General features: G+C 40.2%; 1 protein-coding gene across 2 annotated transcripts in view; it reads left to right on the plus strand.

Annotated features, from left to right (window-relative positions):
- The window catches only part of slit2 (slit homolog 2 (Drosophila)), a 97,258-nt gene that overhangs the window by 49,698 nt on the left and 23,017 nt on the right, over positions 1 to 24,543 (plus strand). For both annotated transcript variants that reach the window (XM_072383253.1, XM_072383254.1), the window contains 10 exons: positions 12,423 to 12,494; positions 13,382 to 13,453; positions 14,586 to 14,657; positions 14,967 to 15,130; positions 15,555 to 15,693; positions 17,203 to 17,274; positions 17,465 to 17,536; positions 20,486 to 20,557; positions 20,813 to 20,956; positions 22,073 to 22,236. In XM_072383253.1, coding sequence (XP_072239354.1) covers positions 12,423 to 12,494; positions 13,382 to 13,453; positions 14,586 to 14,657; positions 14,967 to 15,130; positions 15,555 to 15,693; positions 17,203 to 17,274; positions 17,465 to 17,536; positions 20,486 to 20,557; positions 20,813 to 20,956; positions 22,073 to 22,236 — 1,043 coding nt within the window. The remainder of the gene's footprint in view (positions 1 to 12,422; positions 12,495 to 13,381; positions 13,454 to 14,585; positions 14,658 to 14,966; positions 15,131 to 15,554; positions 15,694 to 17,202; positions 17,275 to 17,464; positions 17,537 to 20,485; positions 20,558 to 20,812; positions 20,957 to 22,072; positions 22,237 to 24,543) is intronic.

A 24,543-nucleotide genomic window follows, 5' to 3' on the forward strand; every position in this document is an offset into this window, starting at 1 on the left:
ACACAAATTAATGTTAATGTTTAATTAAGTGTTTCCAGTCATACTGTCTTTACCGGTAATCGCCACATTTTACTGTCATGGTTAGTGGGTATGTATGTGTGTGTGAGAATGGGTGTGTGTGTGCTGAGTGGACAGTGGACAGATGGTGCATGACAGCTGGTTCAGAGTGACAAGTGTGTGTGACCCAAGCCTCAACGGTGGTGAAAGAAAGAAAGACAACATTGACGGAGAGGAACTATTTGAAGAGGAATATTTCAGCCAGCCAGTGATTGCCAGGAGCTGGCAAATAGACGGGTGGGGGAGATGAAGTGGGGAAGTGGGAGGGTTCTGGATGCATCTTGAATAGATTTGGATCAAAACAGAAAGGAGGAGGTGGAGTAGTGATAAAAAGAAAAGCAGAAACTATGCCTTTCTGCCAGCTTGTTCTTTTTTTTTTTTATCTGAATAGCTATTGGATTTCTTTCTGATGGCCACAAATGTCCTTCCATCTTTTTGTCTTCCCCTCTGGCAGCCTCCCCTTCTTCTTCTTTCTCTCTGTGGTCTAAAAGTGTTGCGCAGGTGTTGGGTCAGAGACTGTAAACTGCCGCAGCCTCATCGCCCTCCCACAACCGAGCGGGCTGACGGATGAATCCCTCATTTCCCTAAACAGCCTCGAGTAGACGATTGACAAGAGGTTCATTTTCACACAGAGTTTAAGTGAGAGGCCTCAGGGGAGGAAACACTTTCTGTCTCTAACATACACACAGAGCACAAAGATAGTGACACACATGGTAATAGTGCCTGAAGGGAGAAACAGGATCTGCCTCAGCTCTAACTATATCACCGAAGCTCCACTACATAGCTCCTTTTTCTGCCTGTTAGCATTTTATACTCTACCCGCTTTAATGTGGTGTACAGCAGCATGTGAAGAAACACCTTTATGGTGTACTCTACACTTTATTTAGCTCTAAAGCCTATTGATAAAAAGAAATGTTACGTCTCAATCAACCTAAAACTCAATTCCTTTAAGAGACAGAATGTGACCAGTGATAAAAAGAAGTAAATCTTCTTTTTACTCAATCACCAGATCTGAATACATATGCAACTATAGTAATAGATCAGTTTTATTAATTTTCTAATAACTTATACCAATAACTCTCGTTTACCAATAACTTCATGGTTTCAGCTGATTTTCTTGGTATCATGAAAGTGAACACATGAGGGGTTTGATTATGGGGGTTATTTCAGCCATTTATTGTACAAATGAGTGTTTATCTTGTTTTCTAACTATTTCTAGATTAGTAGATTAATTGATCGATCGAGAAAACATTCTGCACATTAATGATGAATGATATTATGAAAGTGCAAAGTCATGACAGTGGCTCTGTAAGGTTGTGTTTGAGCAACTAAATATTCATGTGAGCTTGCTGACATGGTTCCAGTGACAACTGTTACATGCCGATATTCAGTACATAATATAATATTTACCAAGTTCTCAAATACCATCTGTCTGAGAGTGTTTCAGTCTGCCTCTGTTTTTGTGTGTATGCATGCATTCATGTGTGTGCCTCCATGTATGCATGAGGAGGCCTTGCCAACATGTCACTCCAAGCTGCTGGGTAAATACGAGTAAGGAAAGACAAAACCGCACACAGAGCTGAAATAGGAGTGTGTGTGCTTGTGCGGGTGTGTGTATGTGTGATTGTCTCTGCCTGTCTTGTCATGGTTTGTAAACTGTGAATAACGACAATGGGATGAGTAAGTCATTACCACTGCATTTCCCTACTGCTCTACAAATACAAATAATTTTTTTGCTTGTCTACGGATACACTGCAGCCCCTTTTTCTGAAATGTAACGTTAACAATTTCATGGAACTTTTAAAGTGACAGCATTCAGTCATTCAGACATCTGTTAGAGTTTCTCATGGCTTGGTTCAGGCAGTACAGTTACAGAAAACCCACCCATGCACATCAAGTATGTTATGACACCAAAGTCCTTGTAGCGTCCAGGTTTTATATGTAATATTCTAATTACAATTCATATAAGCTTACCGAGTGGACTGTGGTTGTGTTAAACATGCTGACAGCAGCAGAAACCAGCTGAAAATATACTTTCTCCACATGTTAGAGCTTGTTGAATAATTGATTTTATAAAGATTTCTGACTGGCCTCTGACTCATTTTATTGACTAAAGCAAATAGGTAGCTGTTAAAGAAAAAAGTTATTTATCACTTCTTCTGGGGATGCTGGCTTCACCATCCTCTCTGTAGCTCTGCAACACGGCACATTTGAAGAAGGACTGGTGCATCTTTGTTGCTCAAGCTTATCTGTGTCTGCAGTGGAGGTAGTCACAGAGCCAAACTGACTTATGTGTGTAAGTTCTCCATCACCAAAATGACCTGAAAAACAGGCAACGATTGAAGGTCTCCCGCTGGGTCGCCTTGCAACAGTAGCATGTGGAAACAACATTGGAAAGAAAAATAGCAGTTGAACACAGCAAAAACATCTTCCAACTGGCCAAGCCAAGATGTATAATCTACACCTGCAAAAGAAGACATTGTCGGTGCAGAATGGGCGCTCATCGGCGCTCATCCCGATTGAAAATTAATGGCAGCTGGCCACCTTAACTGCTCAAGACGATTTAGGTGTGAGCGCCCAGTTACTAAGAAAAATCCTAGATCTGCCAACACCTCTGTTCAGTTAGTATGAATGACCAAAAGAAACAGGGGCAGCCTAACAAAAACTTTTGAAAAAAGCTTTGCGTGGGAAGACGTCTCTTCGTAAATATTCAGCAGAGATTTTTATTTGTTCATTTGACAGCCACTTAAATAATGGTAAGGCCACCATGGAGTTGGAAAGCGCTGTTAAGTATTTATTCGATAACGCAGTCTGTTGGATTCTTACTGAAAAGCAGATCACATGCCAAGGTCAGATCCTTTGCTGTTGTGTGTGCCTATGTGACTGTTGTGTCTGTTAATGTGACATATGTTGCTCCTTCACACAAGTTAAGTCGCGGTCAAATTAATGGATGCATAGTATGTGTTAAAGGGACTTAATTTTCTCCTCGCTGCTGCTGTACAAACACACTCAACCTGACCACCGACTATCACCTACTTCCTACTATACACCATAATCGTTGATATGGGGACAAACTCAGTAGTTATACTTCTCTATATTTTCATCATGTTAAGCCACAAAGGGCAAGCGATCCAACTGCATGGATCCAACTCATCAAACTCACAAACAGGACGGGGCTCAACATGCTCACTCTCACAGCTCTTTCTTCAAATTTAAATGTTTTACTTTCTGCTTCTGGTTGTCAAACTGGGCAGGATAGCAGGATGACAGATGAATAGCAAGAATAAATGATTGATGTATGAAAAGAGTGATGCAATGATTGAGCGATCAGGAGAATAGAGCTGTGTTTGATGGATGGAGCGAATTGTGGGGAAGAAAAATAGATGGAAAGCTATGTTTAAAAATCACAAAGGATAGCTGCACCAGATAGATACATTATCCCGTAGTAAGACTTTTTTTTCTTAGCAAGATGTTAGGGTTTTAAATGGAAAGGAGGCAGACAAGAAGGGAGGAGGCTGTTTGCTGCTTCAGCCTATTGGGTCATAGAGTTTGTGGTAGATCAGGTCAAAGACGTGGATAAAAACCTCTGACCTGGCAACGGATATGTTGACTGGGACACTCAGACACACATACATATACAGACATGCTCACCCACACAAATAGACCCAGACACACATTTATGTGCTGTCACTTTCTATTCATCTTTTCTGTTTATTATTGTATGGCAATGTAAGAGGCAAACAGGAAAAGGATATGATGTCAGTCACCAAGAGTTTGTGGTGACCAAGTGGTCTGGCAACACATCCAGTGGTGGTCATTTTAGCTGTGGTGTGTGTCTACATTTGTGTGTGTTTTGGACGCTCTTCTAGACAAAGACTACCATAAATTTGATCATAGTGCTGAGCTGGTCTTTAAATTCACACACAGAGACACACATGTGGAAACACACTCACATATCTGTAATAGGCAGTGTGTAGGTGTTAGAGCTGGGGTTATTGACTCGTAGAGACGGAGACAGCAGCGAGCAGCGAGTGAACACACTGCTATCGGAATACGATTAATACTGTCGGGCTGATGGATTAGACTCATTACACAAGGAGCGGGGCAAAGAAGGGCGGTGGAGGGTAGAAAGGATGTATGAGAGAAAGACTGAGAAAGTGGGAAAGACAAAAAGAGGGGTAGGAAAAAAGAACAGAAAGAGACAGGGAGAATTGAAGACAAGAAGTGTGAAGGATAGCAGGAAAGTGAAAAGTGAAATGTTGTGAGTGGAATTAGTGAGAGAGCAGAAGACATCTAAGATCTAGCTCTATGCTCAAATAGCACGAAATGTAGTAAATTGACCATTTGAGGGTGTTCAAAATGCAAATGAATTACATCTATATTCTGAACTATAGAAGGTGTCATGGGGATTTTATTTCCCCTGTAAAGACTATCTCGAGTGGAAGCATCAATGCTTGTATTTCATTTAGGCACATTACACATTGTGTAACCTCTCTCCAAGATATTCTCAAGTTTAGAATCAATGCTTATTAAGGGTGCTGATTAAAAGTCAGTAATCACTGGTAGTTGTATATTCCATCCATTCATCCAGTTTCTCTCCATATAATTCTCTCCATATAATTCTCTCCATATAATTCAACTCAGGGTCATATCTGTATGCATGAGCATACGACTCTTGGACACAATTTGGGAAGGACAGTCTCAAATTTTCCCCATACAGAGTTACTATCATTCATTCACTGAGACCAACCAAGACCAAGGTGGATCTCTTTTCTTTTTAGTCAATTTTGTCTGTTTTCAAGATAATTGACAAATGTATAGAACCATCTTGCAAAGGTGGCGCAAGGGCTACGGGAAAGTCCTTTAAATTCTGACACAGATTTGAATCATTTTCCTGCCCTACCAGCTACTTTAATCTTTGTAGCATATGTGTTTGTGCTCTTTTTCCATAATGAAGTGACTCTCTCTATCACCGTAAGTAGTTTGGGTGACTTGTCTTGATGTGGTGCAGAGCGGGTATGTACTGGGATAGTGATAAGCAGGTGAACTGCCCAGACCAGTAAACTTGTGTAGGTTTATGATCTGCATGAAAAACTAGCTTTGCATCATTTCTAACAAGCCCAGCTGCAGTATGTATTAAGATAATTGCTAAAATTGCACCTCTCAATTTTACTCCCCTTTACATTGTATAATAACACAAATTACAATTTTTTTTTTTCAAACGTCTAAGCTGGAAGAGCACAGGTGCACAGTCTGATGGAACTTGCTGTTGAGGCAGCTTTAAATCGAAACATCAGCAATAGATGGTCCCTATTACTACATGCTTCTCAACTCTCCTCATATGCAATTACTGTATTACTGCGAGCCACTGTCTGTTTTCCCTTCGTGTGTGTGTGGGGGGGGGGGGGGGGGTGCATGCGTGTGTGTGTCCGCGCAACAGATGTATTTCTCACTTGTCTATAATTATGCGTGTAAACATTTCTGATGATGTCATGGTCTCAGACAGCTGACTAATCTGTTCCTGGGCTGGAGAGCAGTGTAATCAGTCTTGTTTTACACATATACAGACACACACCCACACACACACACACACACACACACACACACCACAGCACGTCATCTTTAGTCTCTCTGCTTTGTTATTTTACATTACCAGTTAATCTTATCAGACGGATTAGATAAAAATGTGTGTCATTTCCTCCGCAAGAAAAGGCCTGTTTTTTAAGAGTTTGCTTAGTGACTGGCTTTCACCACAAAACGATTGGTCGCTGAATGAAAATAACTGTTTATGTTGGACATTTTTGGTCTAAATGTAGCATTTTTACCAAAGCAATTATCTTGGCTTTCCTCTCTGTAGTCAGAGAATAATGTACGAACACTGAAAAACACAAACTTCTTCAAAGACTGAGGACTTTGTAATGTTACAAACTCATTAAGGCAAAACACACACACACCTTTTTCTGGCATATTGCCATCCTGGTCAGCAGCCAAGCACACACATACACACACACACACACTGGGGACATCCACTCTGTCAAGTCAAAATGTCCCCTAGGTGTCCACCTTGGTCCAGTAACCATAGCAACCCTGTTACCTGGCATTTAAAGTATGTGTGTGAGGCGTGATGGTGAATAAGAGAAACAGACAATAAGATGGGGAGAGAGACAGAGGGAGGGAGACTGCAGATCTGTCATTCAAAAGCAAAGTCAATATTAGTTTAGTAGAGAGCGACTGAAGTAAGAGGCTGAAAGAGGAGGTTACGTTGGTGTGTGTGTGTGTGTGTGTGTGTCTGGGTGGGTGGGTGGTGGGGAGGCTTGTGCTTCTGCACAACAACTCTTAAAGGGAAAAGAGTAAGTATTGCTTTTAACATGTTGTGTATGCTCAGTTTTAAAATTGTGTAACTCATGATCTCTAAGGTGCACTTATATTTAATCTGTAGAACTCCTGATTCATCATCACATACACACACACACACACACACACACAAACATTACTCTACATTCCCAGGTGCCAGTCCCGGCCCAGTGTGTTCAGTTCTCTGCATTGTCTTCAGAAAGCCTCCTCTCCTCCCTCTTCTTTCTTTGGGACTCTCTCTCCTTCTTATTGCTCACAGAAGTGTGATCTTTAGGGGTCCACTAATGGCACTGCTGACTGAATTAGCAGCAGGACTCACACACACACAATTGCAGTATCATTTTAGTCTTGTTCCTTGACCTTCCCATTATAAAAACACCTTTACCAAACCAAGTATCCATCCTATCTTCAACCTTCATTTTTTTTCTCACTCTGTCCTCTCCCTATTTCCTTTTCCTTTTCGACTCCTTCCAGCTCCATCTTTTCCCATTCACTCATTCTTATGCTTAATAGGATTAAGTTCTTCGAAAGGGATTTGAACAAGGTGATTAGTTTACTGCCCTGCCAGCTCATACCCGTCCACACATACACACACTTCCACTGGAGTCCTCAGTTTTGCTAGACCTGGGAAGAATCTCGTGGCAGTAGGTCTCGTACAAAAGATATTCAGAAACTGTACAACAGTGAGCAAGAGTGTGTGTGTGTGTGTGTCCACTGTGAGAGAAAGAACAGGGTGGAGGGGAGAGGATGAGGAGTGCATGTGGGAGCTGAGTGCAGCTCTTTCATGCCCAGGTCTTCTTAGACACGGAGGGTGTCAAAAGCCCCTCTCACTCTAAAAAGACCCTTTAGAAAAGCAGCGCTAAGCTCTTAACACTGGAGACCTGACTCTATCAGGCACACACACATGCATGCACACACATACACACATCTTGGGCCACCAGAGGTGAGGAAAAAGACAAAGAGGCGGGTGAGAGGATTTTAATTCTAAGTTTAAAACCTGAAAATATACAGAAAAAGTCTCCTGTCTTCCTTTTTTTCATTGTCAGTATTGTGCATCAAAGACGGCTTTAGCTAGGTATGGTCAGTCTGTGGAGCCTCAGCCTTTTAAACTGTCGCTCTTACCAGCTCCCCGTGTTCCCTCGTATTCATTTCAACCAAGCCAACACTGACTTTTATTCATTTTTCTGTTTCTGTCGTAAAACAGAAGGCAAAAACTGCTATTGCACTGGTGTCACTTTAAAAAAAATGTAAAGTGGTTTGTTCTAACATGCATACTGGGGTTAAAAATAAATGACCACAGAGAAGGTTAGAGGCCACTGAAAGCTGGCGTCCTAAGTGCTTACTACTTACTGTCCCAACCACAGGATATTTCATTGTTTTCGTAGAGCTCAAATTCTCCCATCCACTCCAAAAGTTGAGGCCAGCATTTTTAGATTTACCTACTCTAGGGAGAAATCTCACACAGCTTAGTTTTTCAGTGTGAAAAATTTCGAATTAGTGTGAATGGAAGGAAGAAACAGAGAGAGCATTTTGGTTTTTTTTGTCAGGCTTTTGGGTGAATGATGATGTTAAAAAGGTGTTGATGAAACAGAGAGCATAGCTTTGGCCAAAATTGTCAGATAACTTTCAGTCACTGACAGCCTGTTCTTTATATGAGCAGTGTGTCCTGGCATGTGTGTACGGAAGTTTTTCTTGCCTCCTAACATGAGCATGAGTCATCAGCTGCCAGTTTTCAACAGCAGCGTGTCTAGATTTTAGTGTAAGTGTGCGTATTAGTGTGTCTGTGCATGTCCCTGCTTTCAGAGGGTCACTAACTTAGCAGCATGATATAGTTCCTGTGTGGGTCTAATACCTCCGGCCCCTTTCAAACAAAAACACGCGCACACACACACACACACTCTGGGCTCAGCTGGAGCCTCTTTTAATGAAGCTAACCTCCCAGTTTAGGTGCAGGGGCAGAGGTGAGGGGTTAAATCATGGGGAAGTCCAAAAACAAGCCCACTTTAGGAGATGGAGAGGACACAGGGAGAAGGATGAAAAGGGAGTGGGTAAAGGAGAGGAAGCAAAAGTAGAAAAGAGGGAGACAGTGGAAGGATAGAACCTTTAACCAAAGGCGAAACCGAATCAGGTGTCTTGGCGCCAAACTGAGTAAGACAATCCACTCCTTAGTTCATAAGAAGTCAGTTTCCTAGTTGAGGTAAAACTTGCTATTCAGTCTCCCTCTCTCTGGTGGTCTGAATGATGAATAGGGTTTAGAGTGGCCTTCTGCACTTCCTCAAGAGCTCCCCACTAACCCGAACTGCCAGTCACACACATGTAATATGTTTGTGCACAGGTCTGTTAGTAGGCATGTGTGTGTGCATCACAATGCAGGAAATATGGTGGAAAACTCATTTAATTCATGATGTAGTTTATTTACCTGAAGAGTTAAAGGTTGCAACGATTCAAAAGATGCTTTGCTTGTTTTTTTATTGTTGTATTGGTAAAAGTAAAACAAAGATTCTGTGTTTTCTGTGTCAGCTGGATTTTATTGATCAGTGACCAAAAAGTGTGAAACTTGGGGCTGAGTAACTCTACACACAGCGCAGTCTCAAACCAGAATGTGAAACAGTTACATTGGCCCACACATTCTTGGCTCCAAATTTGTTATATGACTTCGTCCACAAGTCAAAATTACAACATGCCGATATTTTTGCATTACGTGATACTGTCAACTGTGTTAAAAAATGATGAAATTACATTTTCAAGGCTCCAAAAATGATACATGCCTATGTTTTTTTGCTTTGAAAATTATAACACGCTTGTTTTTTGGATCACATGAAACTGTCATAAAAGGGAAAGTTATTAAACAAGTTTGCTAAGTTATTAGAAAAACACATATATAGAGGCAGAAGAGCGTCGGCACAACTCAGCAAGTCTGAGTTCTGTCCAATCTTTTTTTATTATTATTTTGCTTTCATTTGGGGTTAGCTGGTGTAATGGTTAAAAAATAAATATGTGGTTAGTTAGATATTAATGAAAATGTAGGTGTTAGCAAAAAAAAAAAAAGGTTAAGCATAGGTATGAATAAATACATCTTACATGTTTTCTTGTTATCTACAGGTTGGCTAAATTCAGTTTAGATTTTTTTCTTGTCAGATAAGAAATTATGAGTTCCTTTCAAAATAATTCCCCAGCACGAGCAAAAGGGAGATTAGCTGTTACATAACTCTCTCTCTGCTCTATGCATCTCGGAGTTGCAATGTAAAAGATACGAGACAGGAATCACCACTTTTAGTCTGTTTTACAGAAAAGAATTAAAGATTAGCAAGGTTGGTGAGATGTGTTGAAGTGAGAGAATTTGTATCCAGGCAAGGTAATGATTTACAAAAACAATCATATAATCATGACCAAATCTGTGGGGGAGAATCGTGATTAAGTTTTTGCATGGTCACAACAATGCTTCGGCCAGATGACCACCCCTATGTTTATAATAGCCACATTGCTTTATTTGAGTAGTGTTTTGTGAATTTACATGTAAGGCTGTTAAGTGTGCTTGTGAACACATTCTGCACGGTCTCCTTCAGTGACGCTTGTGTGCAGCTTAAAACAATCCCATACAAACTGTCAAACTGTCAGCTGCTCTCTTATAAGACATGAACAAGCTTTTACAGATATTTACACCCAATAGGCAGATGTGGTGGATGCAGACTGTAACTTATATGCTTCTGTGTGTGTGTGGGTGTGTGTGTTCAAAGTGTATAAGGTTAAGGAGCATTTTCCAAGTGTTTATTTGGTTTAAAAGTTCCAGTGGTCAAGGGGGTACGGCTGCTTTCCAAACCCCCCCTTCCTGTAAAAACAGTATCAGGATACACTCTGTATGATTCAGACCAGCCACTAGATGTGTGTGTGTGCGCTTGTGTGTACAAGAAAAATCGAATATGTGTTTGCGTAGGTGTGCACGTGCAAAAAAGCAAAGGTGAAAAGTCTCTTCATCTGCCCTTGTTTGTAAAGTCTTACTCCAGGATCACATTGGCTGAGCTTAGCATCAGAGGGTGCTGGAAACATACACATCCTATGTATGTGAAGATGTGAATGTAAAGATGCCTTCTGAAAGTTAAGTTTTATTTATTTATGTGTTTATGTTTGATGATCTTTTGGATTCTGCATGTTAACCAGATAAAAGGAGAACTCTTCATGTGAACATCTTTAAGTGGGACTGCAGCTAATATTTGCTATTGGCTGTTACAATTTTCCAGACCTCAAATGCTGCTATGAAAGACTCAACAACTGAAAGAGACTAAAGGATTAACCAATTTTAGAAATAGTTTCAGTTTTTTATTGATCAACTTAAGATTCATCTTTTTATTTCACCACTTTTTATTTGAAACTACATCTGAACACCAGCAAATACATATTTTTAGGCAACAAAAATGTATCTTCTACCTACAAGTGTTGGCACATACTCTGTTGCTTGTTGTCTTTTAGATTCAAAATGATGGATTACTTTTTCTTCCCTACTTTTACAAACATCTCTCCCTTTGCTCATAAGCTACAGTTACCAGAGAAAGTTTGTTTACATGGCTTCTTTGTGCCCCCGCTGTCTCATCTGTCAATCAAAAACCTGCAGTGACCAAACCTCCCACGGGCTTGGAAGCTAAAAAAGCATTCAGTTTTGTCATTTCAGTTGGACTTTAAGGTAACAAAAGATAATCTCTGAAAAGAAGAAAACAGCCACTGAGGGTTTAAGCACTTTTTTTCTTACTTTCTATTCTTTGCAGAAAAAAACAATAAACTGCCACTTCAGATGCAGTTTAGAAGCCGCAGGTGGAGACAGGGGAGATGGATGGTACCTGCAGTGCTGATCATACGATCACGACTGCAGGAATCTGAGGAATGTGGTTTGGGCATTAGCTGTTAGCCGATTAGCATTGTAGAGGCCATAGTTGGGGTCAAGAGCCGGAAGGTCAATGGTGAAAGGTTGAGTAGTCTGTCTGGAACCTGGGTGTGTGTTGGCAGCAGGCGACACACACACACAAACACACACCAAAAGACACTCACTATCAAGCAGCCTGATATACTAAATTTCTCAGTGTCATCTTTCTAGAAATGATGCGAGCTACCTTGATTCTTTTAATGTTCATTCCACATTGTACCTCTGGCAGCTGAACACATTCTCATACTTCTGCTTTACTCTCTTATATTTAAATCTGCATATGTACATATATAAAATGAACACCCCTGTTCATGTGACTATTTGTGTGTACATCCTTCAGCGCATATGTTTGTCTGTTCTCAACTAAACCAAGTTGCTATACCAACCGGAGATTGCTTGTATTTCACTTGCCAGAACATTGTAGCATTGTTTTAGTCTGTGAGACACCTGCTCATATGTTTGAGTGTATTTATACCTCTGCGACTGTGTGTGTGTGTGTGTGTGTGTGTGTGTGTGTGTGTCAGTATGTGTGCCATCAAAGCTGCAGCTTAGTTAAAGTGGCTGAAAATTAAATCTCTGTAAACCCTAATGCTCATAGTAACACAAGCACATACACATCCATCACTCACGTATTAAAAGCAGAGGAGGGAGGAGGTGAGTGGTAGGGCCGAGGCAGAGATGAGTAAGAGCGATGAAAGGGTTAGAGGAAAAAACTGAGGGAAGCGGAGGTCACCAGTGCCACCTACAGGTTGTTGGTGCATTTAAAGCCTTCCTTACCTGACTTTTATGGATGTTCATAGCAAACAATTGAGTTGCATCTGGCTTTAGTTACATGGACACTTGTCAGAGGAAGTGTTCTGTGTATCACCAAGAGATGAATAGAGACAGCTGATTATATTTGGGAAAGGAGTGCTCTCCGGGCAAGGAGCTGAATTTTGCTGATGATGTGTCTGGCTCTAAAGTTCCCCTGCTGCATTTTGGTGATTACATCAACTACTTGTGCTGCAAAGCAAGTGGCTCTGTGACAGCTTGGCTCGACTCCCTGACAAATCATGTCTCTTTGTCCCCTCCCATCTCTTTCTTTATCTCTGTCCAGCGACCTCAGCGAGAACCAGATCCAAGGAGTTCCAAGGAAAGCCTTCAGAGGAGCTGTGGAAATCAAGAACCTGTGAGCAACACTTTCTCTGCATATGTGTTTGTACCGTGTGAGCATCTGTTTGTGTGTACATGGGTGTATACCTACCACTTGCTTTTCAACACATTTGCAAATGTGCACAACACCCATGTGCCTGTGCATCAATATTTCATTGTGTTAAATGTCATGTGCCTCCTGCTTGCTGTATTGACTGGCACCCGCAGCTCGTTAGTAGCTGTTTGTATCAGTATATGTGTGTATTTGTGTGTGTGGTACTCACACTGGCATTTTGCTGTATTCTGTCTTTGTTTTTCCTCACTTATGGTTATTATAATTGTAGGTCATTTTATTGGTAAAGCAATTGCCCAGCAGTAATTCTATAAATATTGATTTATCAACTAATTCTCTGCTTCCTGGGTGTTGTTTTTCCCCACACTGGATAATTTTTTTGAAATGCCTTGCAATTATTGTAAAAGGACAAGGCATTATGCGTGTGTGTGCGCGCGCATGCATTAGACTGTGGCTGACAGCACATGATTTACTGTCCTTATGTCTTAATTAAATTGTTTCGGCAAAGCTATTCTGAGAAAGAGTGGGGGAGAGAGAATGGGGAAAAAGGTAAAGAGCCGCTCATACAAATTAGACGTCAAATAGAAGAGGGCAGGAAACAGGGATGGATTTGGAGACAACTACCTTTAGAAATGCATCTGGAAAGAACAAAGAGCACAGGAGACAGGACTAGAAGGGAGAAAGGGAGTGAATACGAGGAAGACGCAGAGAGGCTGTTGATGAGTTGTCCAGGGGAGTTAATGCGTTTTCATCTATTGCTGGCTGCCTGTTACTACTATCATCTCAGGATATACTCTAAGGCATCTTTATATCCTCAGCTTACTTTTTTCTTTCTTTTGTGTGTGTTGCAGCCAGTTGGACTACAACCACATCAGCTGTATTGAAGATGGAGCTTTCCGAGCGTTACGTGACCTGGAAGTACTGTGAGTACCTGTTTATTCAGTCACGCTGCTGGAAGTAGCAGAGGTTTTTTGAATGAGGAATACTAACAGCAGTGGGATATGGTGCAGCTAATATCCCAACTGACCTTTTAAAGACTGCATTGCCTTTGCAGCTATTGAAAAAGGACTCGTTTTATTCATTTTCCCACTTTCTTTTCTGTGGTTTTGCTGTTATCATACAGTTTATTCATTACATTACCAAAACATGCTGGGGTACTGAACAGACAATTCAGACTTGCTTCACTGATAAGTTTGTTGGCAAATGTCTGTTTTCATCATATAAATCTCATTTGCTGTTATGAAAATGAGCATTACTGGTGTGAATTCTAAGCTGAGCTAGAAGCCAAGCTTGCAATACTTACAACCCTCAAACCTGTTATTTTTAATGACAGCTGTCCCTAAATATACTAACTGGATTTGGTTCAGAATATACAAGTAAAGCTTTTTAATATAGATTCTCATGAGAGAAGGTGTAACACCTGTTATCACTTGTCTGTTTTCTGCCCAAATGCCAGATATTTTCTGCTTAATCTGTTATCTTACCAATTCATGAGGAAATGCAGGAATTCTTTTTTAAAAGGGATTTCCCTACCTTCTGCTGTTAAGAAAGTATATAGTGCTTAAGTAGATAACTGTCAGAAGTCAGAAGTATGTATCATGTACAATGTATCATTTATTCAAACTACTATGAAATATTTTGAGTTTTAATAGCTTTAAGAATTCTTCTCCTTTCCCCTTTCTGATTAGTTGTTATCTGAGCTCACTTGTCAGAATTGCTCCCTAACTGTCCACAGATTCCAATGTTACAACTTGCTATTATATAGTAGTTTTAGTGTTTAAACAGAACTGACGGTGAGCAGCTGCCCGGCAAGTGGTAGATGTAGAGGTGGGACTAATTTGCATGTTATTATTTTCAGAGGTTTGATCAATGCCAGAGGAAAACCTTAAATAAAAGTCTGCCATGAAAGCATTCAAATGAAAGACAGTTTTGTTGTCAGAATTAACCTCTCAGCTGAGTCCAACCTCCGTTTGGTACATTTCCTGAGTGCTATATCCTATTAAATTGTACGTATAATAAATGTACATATTGTATATTCTGCTCTTTTCTCTTTAGCACCCTCAACAATAACAATATCAGCCGACTTTCTGTGGCCAGTTTCAACCACATGCCAAAGCTCAGGACCTTGTAAGTGGCACCACTTCATTTTTAGTTCAAGTTCCCAGCAAAAGCGAAGAGGTTTTTCTCATCTTCTCTCAGCCCATTTACATTTAATTGACTGATCTGTACTTGCAACTCTCTCTCCTCCACCTGCACTGCTGCTGTCTCCCCCTCTTACATCAAATCTATTATTTCCCTTCTTTCTGTCCCCACCTGTTCTCACCACTTGTCTTCTCTCCCTACCCCCCTCCTCTGCCTGTCAAATCCCCTCCTTTCCCTCCTCTACCCCTCGCCTCCTCCACCTTTTTTCTTTCCTCCTCCCTCATCTCTGTCCAGCCGCCTGCACTCCAACAACCTGCAGTGTGACTGCCACGTAGCCTGGCTGTCCGAGTGGCTGCGGCAGCGCCCTCGCCTGGGTCTATACACGCAATGCATGGCCCCGCCACACCTGAGGGGGCACAATGTGGCTGAGGTGCAGAAGAAGGAGTTTGTGTGCACAGGTAGGTTGAGCTCACTGTTTGCTTTGTTGTCCGTTTAGTGGCTTTCCTCTGCTTGCTCTGTTCAACAGCAAACCTATCTTTTGTTTCGTCTCGCTTGCTTCTTTTCACTCTCTTTTGCTCATGCTTTTCAAGATTGGGATGAAGGTAAGTATTCATCTTCCTTTACATAGCTTGGCTCTCTCTTTGTGTACTGCACCTACACAAAAATTTATATCGATCAGATTTGCAGTGCAAGATTAAAACTTATATCACAAATAGACAAGGTCACTTCTAAGGACAACATCTTACGCTGCACTAGCTGCAGTTTTTCCTCACTGAAATATTTGTGCCCAAAGAGGCAAAAACAAGCTTCTTTTGCTTTTGTGATTTACATAAAGGATACTTTATTAACCATGAATAATACGGGCTCCCTGTCTCTGTGTAGGTCACCAGTCGTCATCATCTTCCTCCTGCAGTGTGTTACAGTGCCCAGAGTCCTGCACCTGCAGTAACAACATCGTGGACTGCAGAGGGAAGGGTCTGACAGAAATACCCACCAACCTACCTGAAACTATTACAGAGATGTAAGCCACACAGTTACTTTACACAGCACTTATACACACACACACACACACACAAGCTTCTGCATCCACACAAAGTGCAGTGATATTTCTCTCGCTCTTTCTCTCGCATCTCTAATTTTCTTACTTTGTCTTTCTCCACCTTTCTGTTTCACAATTCCTTTTTTCCCCCTTTTGTGTAGTGAAATAAAAGCACACATCTGTGAAATGAGAAAGCCTGGTCATGCAGCTCTTTCCTGCTTAAGAAAATAACAGAGGAGAGGGAGAAAAAGAGAGTTGAAAGATTAATTTGAGGTACAAGACAAAACTTTCCCTTTGTAAAAGTGTGCATCAAGATATTTGGAAGGAAAAGAATATGTATATTTAAGTTAATAAATACCAAAAGAAGGTGAATTGAGAGCTAATTGAGTCAAGACATAAACATGATTTAAGATGTAACATGCTCTATTCCACTTAATAATTTTACTTTAGAACAAAAACATTCAATATTTCAGAATGATTCTTAAGACTGTAAATTCCATATGGATTTCACATTAAGAACTGATCTACAAAAGGCTCAGAGTTGAATAAAATATTCTTCTTGATCTTGCCTAATCATTAGGAGAGATTAGCGTTTCGTTGTATTTCTATTTTATGTAATTTTTAAGGGAAAATACCAAATGTAAGAGATAACTTTTACCAAAGTCTCAACCCTTTGTGAGCTTCTTCGGCAAAAGTTGAAGTTCAAGTTCAGTTAATGCGTCATTCTAGACATATTTAAAAGACAAAATAATGAAATAGCATTTCTCACAACCAGAGAAAGTGAAACACCACCACACAAGACATTATGGATTTTTTTTTAACTTAAGGTTTTTAACTTAAGGCTTTGTCTTGATAAATTTTACACTTGTAAACACTCAGCTTGAGACATGGAACAAGTGAAGCTGCAATAGAGTAGAAAACGATGCAAAGTAATACATTTCAAGTCTTCTGCGGTCAGAAATGTTTGCGGTTAAACGGACCAGAAATTACTACGGCAGAGCTGAAGAGTTAAAAAAATACTAATAATAAAGAAACAACTGACTTCAGGAAATTGTTTCACAATTGAATGACTGGTTTGCAAATGTTCCACCTCCTCTTTTCTCACGGCGCCTGAACATACAAAATGTTTGGAGAATGGCAATTTAGACCTTTATTCTCTTTTATTTCTTTCCACCTCCTCTCTTTCACACTCCTGGCTTGGTTTGATTGGTTTGGGCTTGTCTGGCGGAGAATCAGACGGGCACTTGATGGAACACTTCCCAGATATTTAAATGTATTTGTGCGCCTGACTGTACACTAGTTAAAGAGGGCAAAAGATCAGAGAGATGTGACATTTTTTGGCAGAAGTCATCAAAGCGCTTTATCTGGAAATGTTCCCCTAAGCCAGAGCTCCTGGGAATGAGCAGCAGTCAACAGCACAGAAGAGATAGGTCTGTGATATGGAGATGTTAATGTCTCTCCTCAATGGTCTGTGTGTATGTTTGGTTCCAGACGACTGGAGCAGAACGCCATCAAGGTGATCCCAGCTGGGGCTTTTTCTCCTTATAAGAAGCTGCGCAGGATGTGAGTAGATTAGAAGATATCTGTATTCTGGACCCTGTCAACCATACACAAAAAACTTCTGTTGCTGTTGCCTTTGTGGCTTGTTTTGACCTCTATATTTCACTTTCTGTGTGTCCCTTTTCTTCACTGACTCAATCTTCTTCTGTACTGTACTCCTGTTTCCTTTTTTCTTCTCTGTCGTTTTTCACAGAGACTTGAGTAACAACCAGATATCAGAGCTGGCCTCAGATGCCTTCCAAGGCCTGCGCTCGCTCAACTCTTTGTGAGTATTCCATGCTAAAGTCTGTTGTGTGTGATTAAACTGCTTATTCACTGACTAAAACTTATTTTTTTACTTTTGAATGAGCAAGTTATGTTTACAGGCAAGTCTTTTCCCATCAAGTCTACCATGCTGTAACATCACATTTCTACAGTATCCCTAAACAAACAACCAAATTGACAAAATTATATTATTTTCTAGGTCCGACTAAAGTGTGACATTTGAAATACATGGAAACGTGTTAATTTGACTGAAATTGTACTACAAATATTTTTTTCAAAGTCAGAAAACTCATCTTGATAATGTAGTTTGAGAATGAATTACTCTGACATGAATACTTTAGACTGGACTCTAAACAGTGGTAAAAGAAACACCAGTAACAGTAAATTAAAAAAAGAAAAAAGAAAGAAGTGGAGGACATACTACGTGCACAGAGCTGTAAAGTATCTCCACTTCCCTACTTAACATGATACAATTTTGCCGCCAGCTTTGCTTTGTTTATCACTTGTTTTGGTTGATTTGACTGTGCATGTAAATCTGTTGTCAGATCTAGTTAATGGAATGTGGTGGAACATCAATCTCTGATGCTGAAACATTTATATCGGGGCTAACATTACAACCAGTTGCTCTGTTCTGCTTTTTGAGTTTGGAAATTATATATTTATCTATATAGATAATGATGACAATTGTGTGATGCACACCTTCATTTGTGTTTTACAAGTCTTATTGTCTGACTGCTGATGTTTTGATTGTTCTTGTTTCTTGCTGTTCTTTTTTATCATTAAGGACCAAGTATTTGATTATCTCTAACTCCAATGAAAGTGGCAAAGATGGTGGAATCTTGATTCCTCTATGGTCTGAATCTTAGATCAGACCAGCTTTACTTGTGGAGCTTTGAAAAAGAAGAAAGACAGAGGAGCTAAGGAGGGAGTGAGAGATGTAGAGTTATTTCATGAAGGAGTTATATTAAGGTCTTGTCTCTCCAAAGTCAATAATTCATAAATGCTGAATCGCTGAATGGAGGCTCCTGCCACCTCATTACACATTCACCACAGACAGAATGGGACGTGCAGATTCATGCTGACACACCACATACAATATGGATTTCACATTAAGCAAGCACTGTGCATTTATCGTGTGTCAGTGTTTGGTCGGACAGGATGTAAATGAGCCGTCAGTTGTGTCCGTGCATGTTTCTGCACATGCGGATGCACAGAATGGTACGTGCTAATGTGTCTGTGAGATATAAATGAGGCGTCCAGTACCCACACCGTGTCTTTCCCAGCTTCAGGTCTCTCAGGGACATCCACTCAGCTCAGTGAAAGGGAAGCCAATCTAAAACACATGTCTCTACACTGTCTACATACACAGTTAAACAGCATAGACCGTAGAGATGACTGATAACTCTTGTGTGCTTTTGTGCGTGTGTGTGTGTGGTTCTAAAGTATTTGTTGGGCAAAGCAGTCTGCCTTTAACCATTTCTGTTTATAGTATATTCATAATAACATGGTATCTTAAAAAATGTGCTCTCCTCACACTTTACCAAAGTTGGGGTTGTTATTGTTATTTTTCATTGTGATATGAAGATGAAGAACAATCATGACAAGTTATACAACCCCAATACCCACAAAGTTGGGACACTGTGTAAAATCTAAATAAGAACAGAATGCAATGATTTTAAATTCTCATAAATTAATAGTATATTCACAGCAGAACATAGAAAATATATCAATAGCTAAATGTAATAGAAAATGTTACCTCACATCTTGAATTTGATGGCAGCAGAGGTAACAAAAGCCTGGAAAATTTACATTCTACTAAAAAGAGCTGGAGGAACATGTCACAACTAATTAGGGGAATTTTCAACAGGTCAGTAACATCACTGGGTATAAGAAAAGAGCACTTCAGAGAGGCAGAGTCTCTCACAGGTCAAAATGGGCATTACTTCCATAACAATTTGTGAGGCAATTTAAAAATTGTTCCTCAACATAAAATTGACTTTAAACGTTCCATCATCTACAGTAGATGATATCATTAAACGACTCAGAGAATTTGGAGATAACTCTGTGTGCAGGAACAGCACTGCATTTAAAAAACAGGCATGATTCTGTCATGGAAATCACTGTGTGGGCTCAAAAAACAGAAATCACTGTTTGTGAACACATGCTATGCCATCAACAAATGCAGGTTAAAGCTTTATGGTGCAAAGAAGAAGCCATATGTGAACATGATCCAGAAACACAGCTGTCTTCTCTGGGGCAAAGCTTATTTGAATGGACTGAAGCAAAATTGGAAACTATTCTGATGTCAGAGGAATTTGAAATTTGAAATTTTGTTTGAAAATCACGGATGCTGCATTCTCCTGACTAAAGAAGAGAGGGACGATCGGGCATGTTTTTCAGAACTCAATTCAAAGGCTGCGTGTCTGCTGGTATGGGGGTTCTTTTTAACTGTAATGTATACCTCTATTCATGTTTGTCTGTTTGTAGCGTTTGGAGTGATACATTGACTCCGCTCCACCCTTTTCTTCCACAGGGCAGCCATTTTAGAAATTGGTTGTATTCAATAATTCTTGAAACATGTTATTACAGTATGACAAAGCTTTACAGTTCAGATAGGTAGATAGATATTATTCCTGACAGAAATGTTCCATGCCTACAACTCTTTTTTCTACTGTCATCTGGAAATTAGTGACTTTTACAATAAGGCATGAATGCAGTATTGGCCTCTGGCACACATTCAAAGGCTAATGGGAGATTATTTTTTCAACAAAAAATATTAGATCAAAGTTCGGTTTCTTATTTAAAATGTAGTGCAGCAGTAAATGTTATCCTTGAGTAGAATGTTTTAAGTCTGAATAAAGAATTGTTATTGTTATTTGTGGTCTTACAGGATAAGACTGAATGTTTTATTCTATTCATAACTTTTTCATGTAGTGTTTGTTCTCTCCAGGGTACTATATGGGAACAAGATCACTGAGATTTCAAAAGGACTGTTTGAGGGACTTTTTTCTCTGCAGCTGTTGTGAGTACATACGCATGTACACACACATGCTCAAACACAAAGTGAGTTGCAGCAAAAAAGCTCACATCTGCATCTCATTGATATTTAGCTGGAAAGTGCTTACCTCAAACATTGTTACCAGAGAGGGAATATCTTGACCGAAAGCCATTATCACTGACCTGCACCATTTAAAACGCTTGTCTCAGATTGATAACAAAATAAGGTTTCATTTTGTTCTGCCTCCCCTTTCTTCACTCTGTCACTTCTTTGTTTCAGGTTGCTGAATGCTAATAAGATAGCATGTTTGCGTGTGGATGCATTTCAGGACCTTCACAACCTTAATCTGCTATCACTATATGACAACAAGCTCCAGACCATCGCCAAGGGGACTTTCTCATCGTTAAGGGCCATACAAACACTGTATGTATACACACAAAGTAATCTAAATTAAACAGGGAAAACCAGATATATGGGTTGATGGGTTGGTGACACAAATGTGACTTCAACAATCCTCAAAGTGTGAATCTCCCAGCAGCAGCTCAAAAGCCTGAGGCCTTTCAAATTACATGTGAAATGCCCTAAAGAAAAGAAGCCCAGTTAGATTGTAGTCAAGAGCTATGTGTGAGGCATCTAGGTTCGCCTTCAAAACAATGCCTTCAAGTGCCAAAACAAGCTAATAAACCTCACTGTAAAAACTTGCTGTTGCTTGTACTATGGCCTTTTGGGTAGATTTAACTCTAAACACTATTTAGCTCAAACAACAGAAGGGTGCATTATATCACCAAAAAACTACTTACAAACTACTGTATCTCCTTTATTTTACATCATACACTAGTTAATAACAGTGGTGAGAAATTCAAGGTTTCACATCTTACCTAAACTTCATTGAATAGAAATCAGATTAATGTTTGGTCTAACACTTTCAGGTTCTGATATGATAAAGTGGCACAGCTTAGGTATTGCTCAGACAAAGGTTGTTGACGATCGTGTTTATTAAATACATGATAATTACTTTTCTAGCTATACATGGTCATATTCACAATGTTTCTGTTGTTGTTTAGTACTTAAATGTCAGCAGTCTAACTATGCAGTTTATTGATAAATCTATGGCGCTGTCCTTGGTGCTGAAGCAGTAATCCAAGTTTTCATTGAGCTTTTTTCCTCTCAGTCTCTTTCATTTGTTGGCATTTTCACTACATTCTATTCATGGTCAAAACTAAACTATATATCGGAATACAATTTTTGCAGATTTGTGACCTGTAACAACATGTTGTTGAAAAAGAGAGGTTCTTAAAATGCAAGCTAAGACACTGCTAGTGCTGCGAGTGTATCTCAGAAGAACACCATAGACTTGCTAACTCACCACTTAGATAGACAGAATATGGCATGTCTCCTGACACATGAATTTATTCAATCCCTAACATAAAGAAAGTATTTTCTGTGGCCAACTTCAGACAGACCTACTAATTGTACATTATTCTAACAGCTTATGTATGTGTTTTTGTGTGTCAATGTCTGTATGTGTGCATGAATCAGTCACTTAGCCCAAAACCCGTTTATCTGTGACTGCCACCTGAAGTGGTTGGCTGACTACCTGCAGGACAATCCCATCGAGACGAGTGGTGCTCGCTGCACCAGCCCCCGGCGGCTCGCCAACAAACGGATCGGACAAATAAAGAGCAAAAAGTTCCGCTGCTCAGGTATGAACACACACACATTCGGCTGTGTATGCACATACAGTAGATTACATAAATGTATCCAACAGATGTACAAACACACAGATCTTTTTACTTTTGATCATTTAAATATGCACAAAGAGATACCCTCACAATAAATTCAAGACAGACTTACCCGTCCTCTGTTCTCATTCTGTGTCTTCCTGCTAGGATTTTCCTTCAGCCTCTCTCTACTAACCAAAAACAAAACAAAACCGCCCTAAATTGAAAATTTTGTGGGCTCTCCCAAATATCTTTACACACACACACACACACAGGCACATGTGGCTTGCAAGTGTTCTCTTCTATTCGAGCCTTTTGTTCTTTTGTTGATTTTCATTTTCACTCTCTTTGTCTCTCCATTAGCTAGGGAACAGTATTTCATCCCAGGTATTGTACATTGAGCATGCGTTTGTGTTTGAGACACTTTTTGTTCACTCGCTGCAGACTCGCACACCCTCGGCACTTTGAGCAACCTGCCCTGACTGACACCTTTTAAAAGCCAGAACATTTTATTTTCCTGGTTGAAGTGAAGCTCTAATGCATCATGTGTGACTAGCATGAGATAATCATACTCTCATATTTGCACTGGCTTTTCAATGGTAATTGTAACCTAGACGATGGTGGGATTGAATAAGACCAGTTTGTTGTCAACTGGTATCTGTGTGCAAGACTATATTGATTAGAGCATATCTGTACAGTGATCACACAGTCCATATTTGAATACTATTTCTCCTCGCTTCTTAGCATGTCTAATGATAGCTAATGTATGAGCGTGTGTCCACGAGCACCCATGTCTGTTTCTCTCACTGCAGAACATCAAAAGGTCATACAGTCACCATGCTCAGAGGGGTGCTGGGAAATATGCAAATCAGACGTGCATATGAGATCAGTGGCAGGGCTAAAGGCGGTCATTACCGCAGCTGCACACAGAGGAGGCAGGGTGTGCATTGAATGAGACAGGGCGTGTGTGTGTGCGTGCTCACTGCAGTCATTAACTCTGAAGCTCACCAGGGGGACAGAGGTTTCAAAGCCCAGATACCACATACGGGGCAAAGCTGAATAATTTAAGAACATTTGAGGCTGAAAAGTTGAACAAACACATTCTGTTCTGTGGTACAACCTTGGTATTGCCCCTCAGATCGATGCATTTAAAATCTACTGATTTAATTTGCAATCTGTTCCCTGTTTACAGTTACTCTACTTGTACTTGTGAGTGTTGAGAACTGGCTAAAGTTTAATGTTCACAGACTTTCCTGTTTTATGTGGTAATGTGAAGTTTTAGTGTCACAATCTGCCAGAAACAACTTTGAGTCAGTCATGCTTCAAGCAAACTAGGCTGAGCTGTTTGTATTGGAATAATAGCATGATTCTCACTATTCACAAGTCATTACTTTAAAAGAATCACTGCCTGGGGACTGCAGCACAAATTGCAGCTTTTCATCAGTTTTTCATCAGTATCTTCTCCCTTCTTTTCAAATAAACAAGTGAAATCCCTTCTTCTTTCTCCTACTGCCTTTCTAAAACACTCAGGAGTACACCATGTCGGCTGTAAGTAACACTCACAAATACACGTGGTTTTCCGTCAACCCCGAATCCCTTCTTATCCCAGAACTGGCCTCTGACCTTTGACCCCTCCTTGACTCCACATGTCTGTTCACCATCAGTGACAATGGGAATATTAATAAAATGTACTCTTTAGCACACAAAGGTTCACACATTCTCCTGTTTCTGGATCCGTATGTCTGTGGTGTCTGCGTATATCTGTGTGTGTGTGTGTGTGTGTGTGTGTGTGTGTGGGTGGGTGTGTAGTACCCAGACATCAGGGCTTCTCTTGCATTCAGTGCTGCTGTAACTCTCCTCCCACTCCTCTGTAACAGCTGCTCTGTTCCTGTTCCTATTGTTTGTGAATTTAGACATCTGTAGATGTTTCAGTTCCCATAGTTTCTGCCGTCTATAAAAATCCGTTTACTGCACTTTCTACCTTGTCAGAATTCCTCCTTAATTTCATCCTCATTATTATAGTTCCGTCCTATCTCTTTGTCGGAACATATACTTTTTCTTAAGCCAAATGAGTCCTCCCTCTTTATTCTGCTTTTGTTCCTCATCTTCACACCTTTCCCTTCAATTCATTTTCTTTTTCTTTTTATTACCCGCTTCTCCTACTTCTTCTTCTTCCTGTCTATTTTCCTTTCTTCTCCCTCAAACTGTCTTCTCATTTTTCTTTTTCTCATCCTTCTTTTCACACTTTCCTGCCTTTTGCTCCCATGTTCTCACCTCCACTTCATTATA

Source organism: Leuresthes tenuis, unplaced genomic scaffold (assembly GCF_036924035.1).
Source record: "Leuresthes tenuis unplaced genomic scaffold, fLeuTen1.0.hap1 SCAF_4, whole genome shotgun sequence".
Classification (NCBI taxonomy): Eukaryota; Metazoa; Chordata; class Actinopteri; order Atheriniformes; family Atherinopsidae; genus Leuresthes; species Leuresthes tenuis.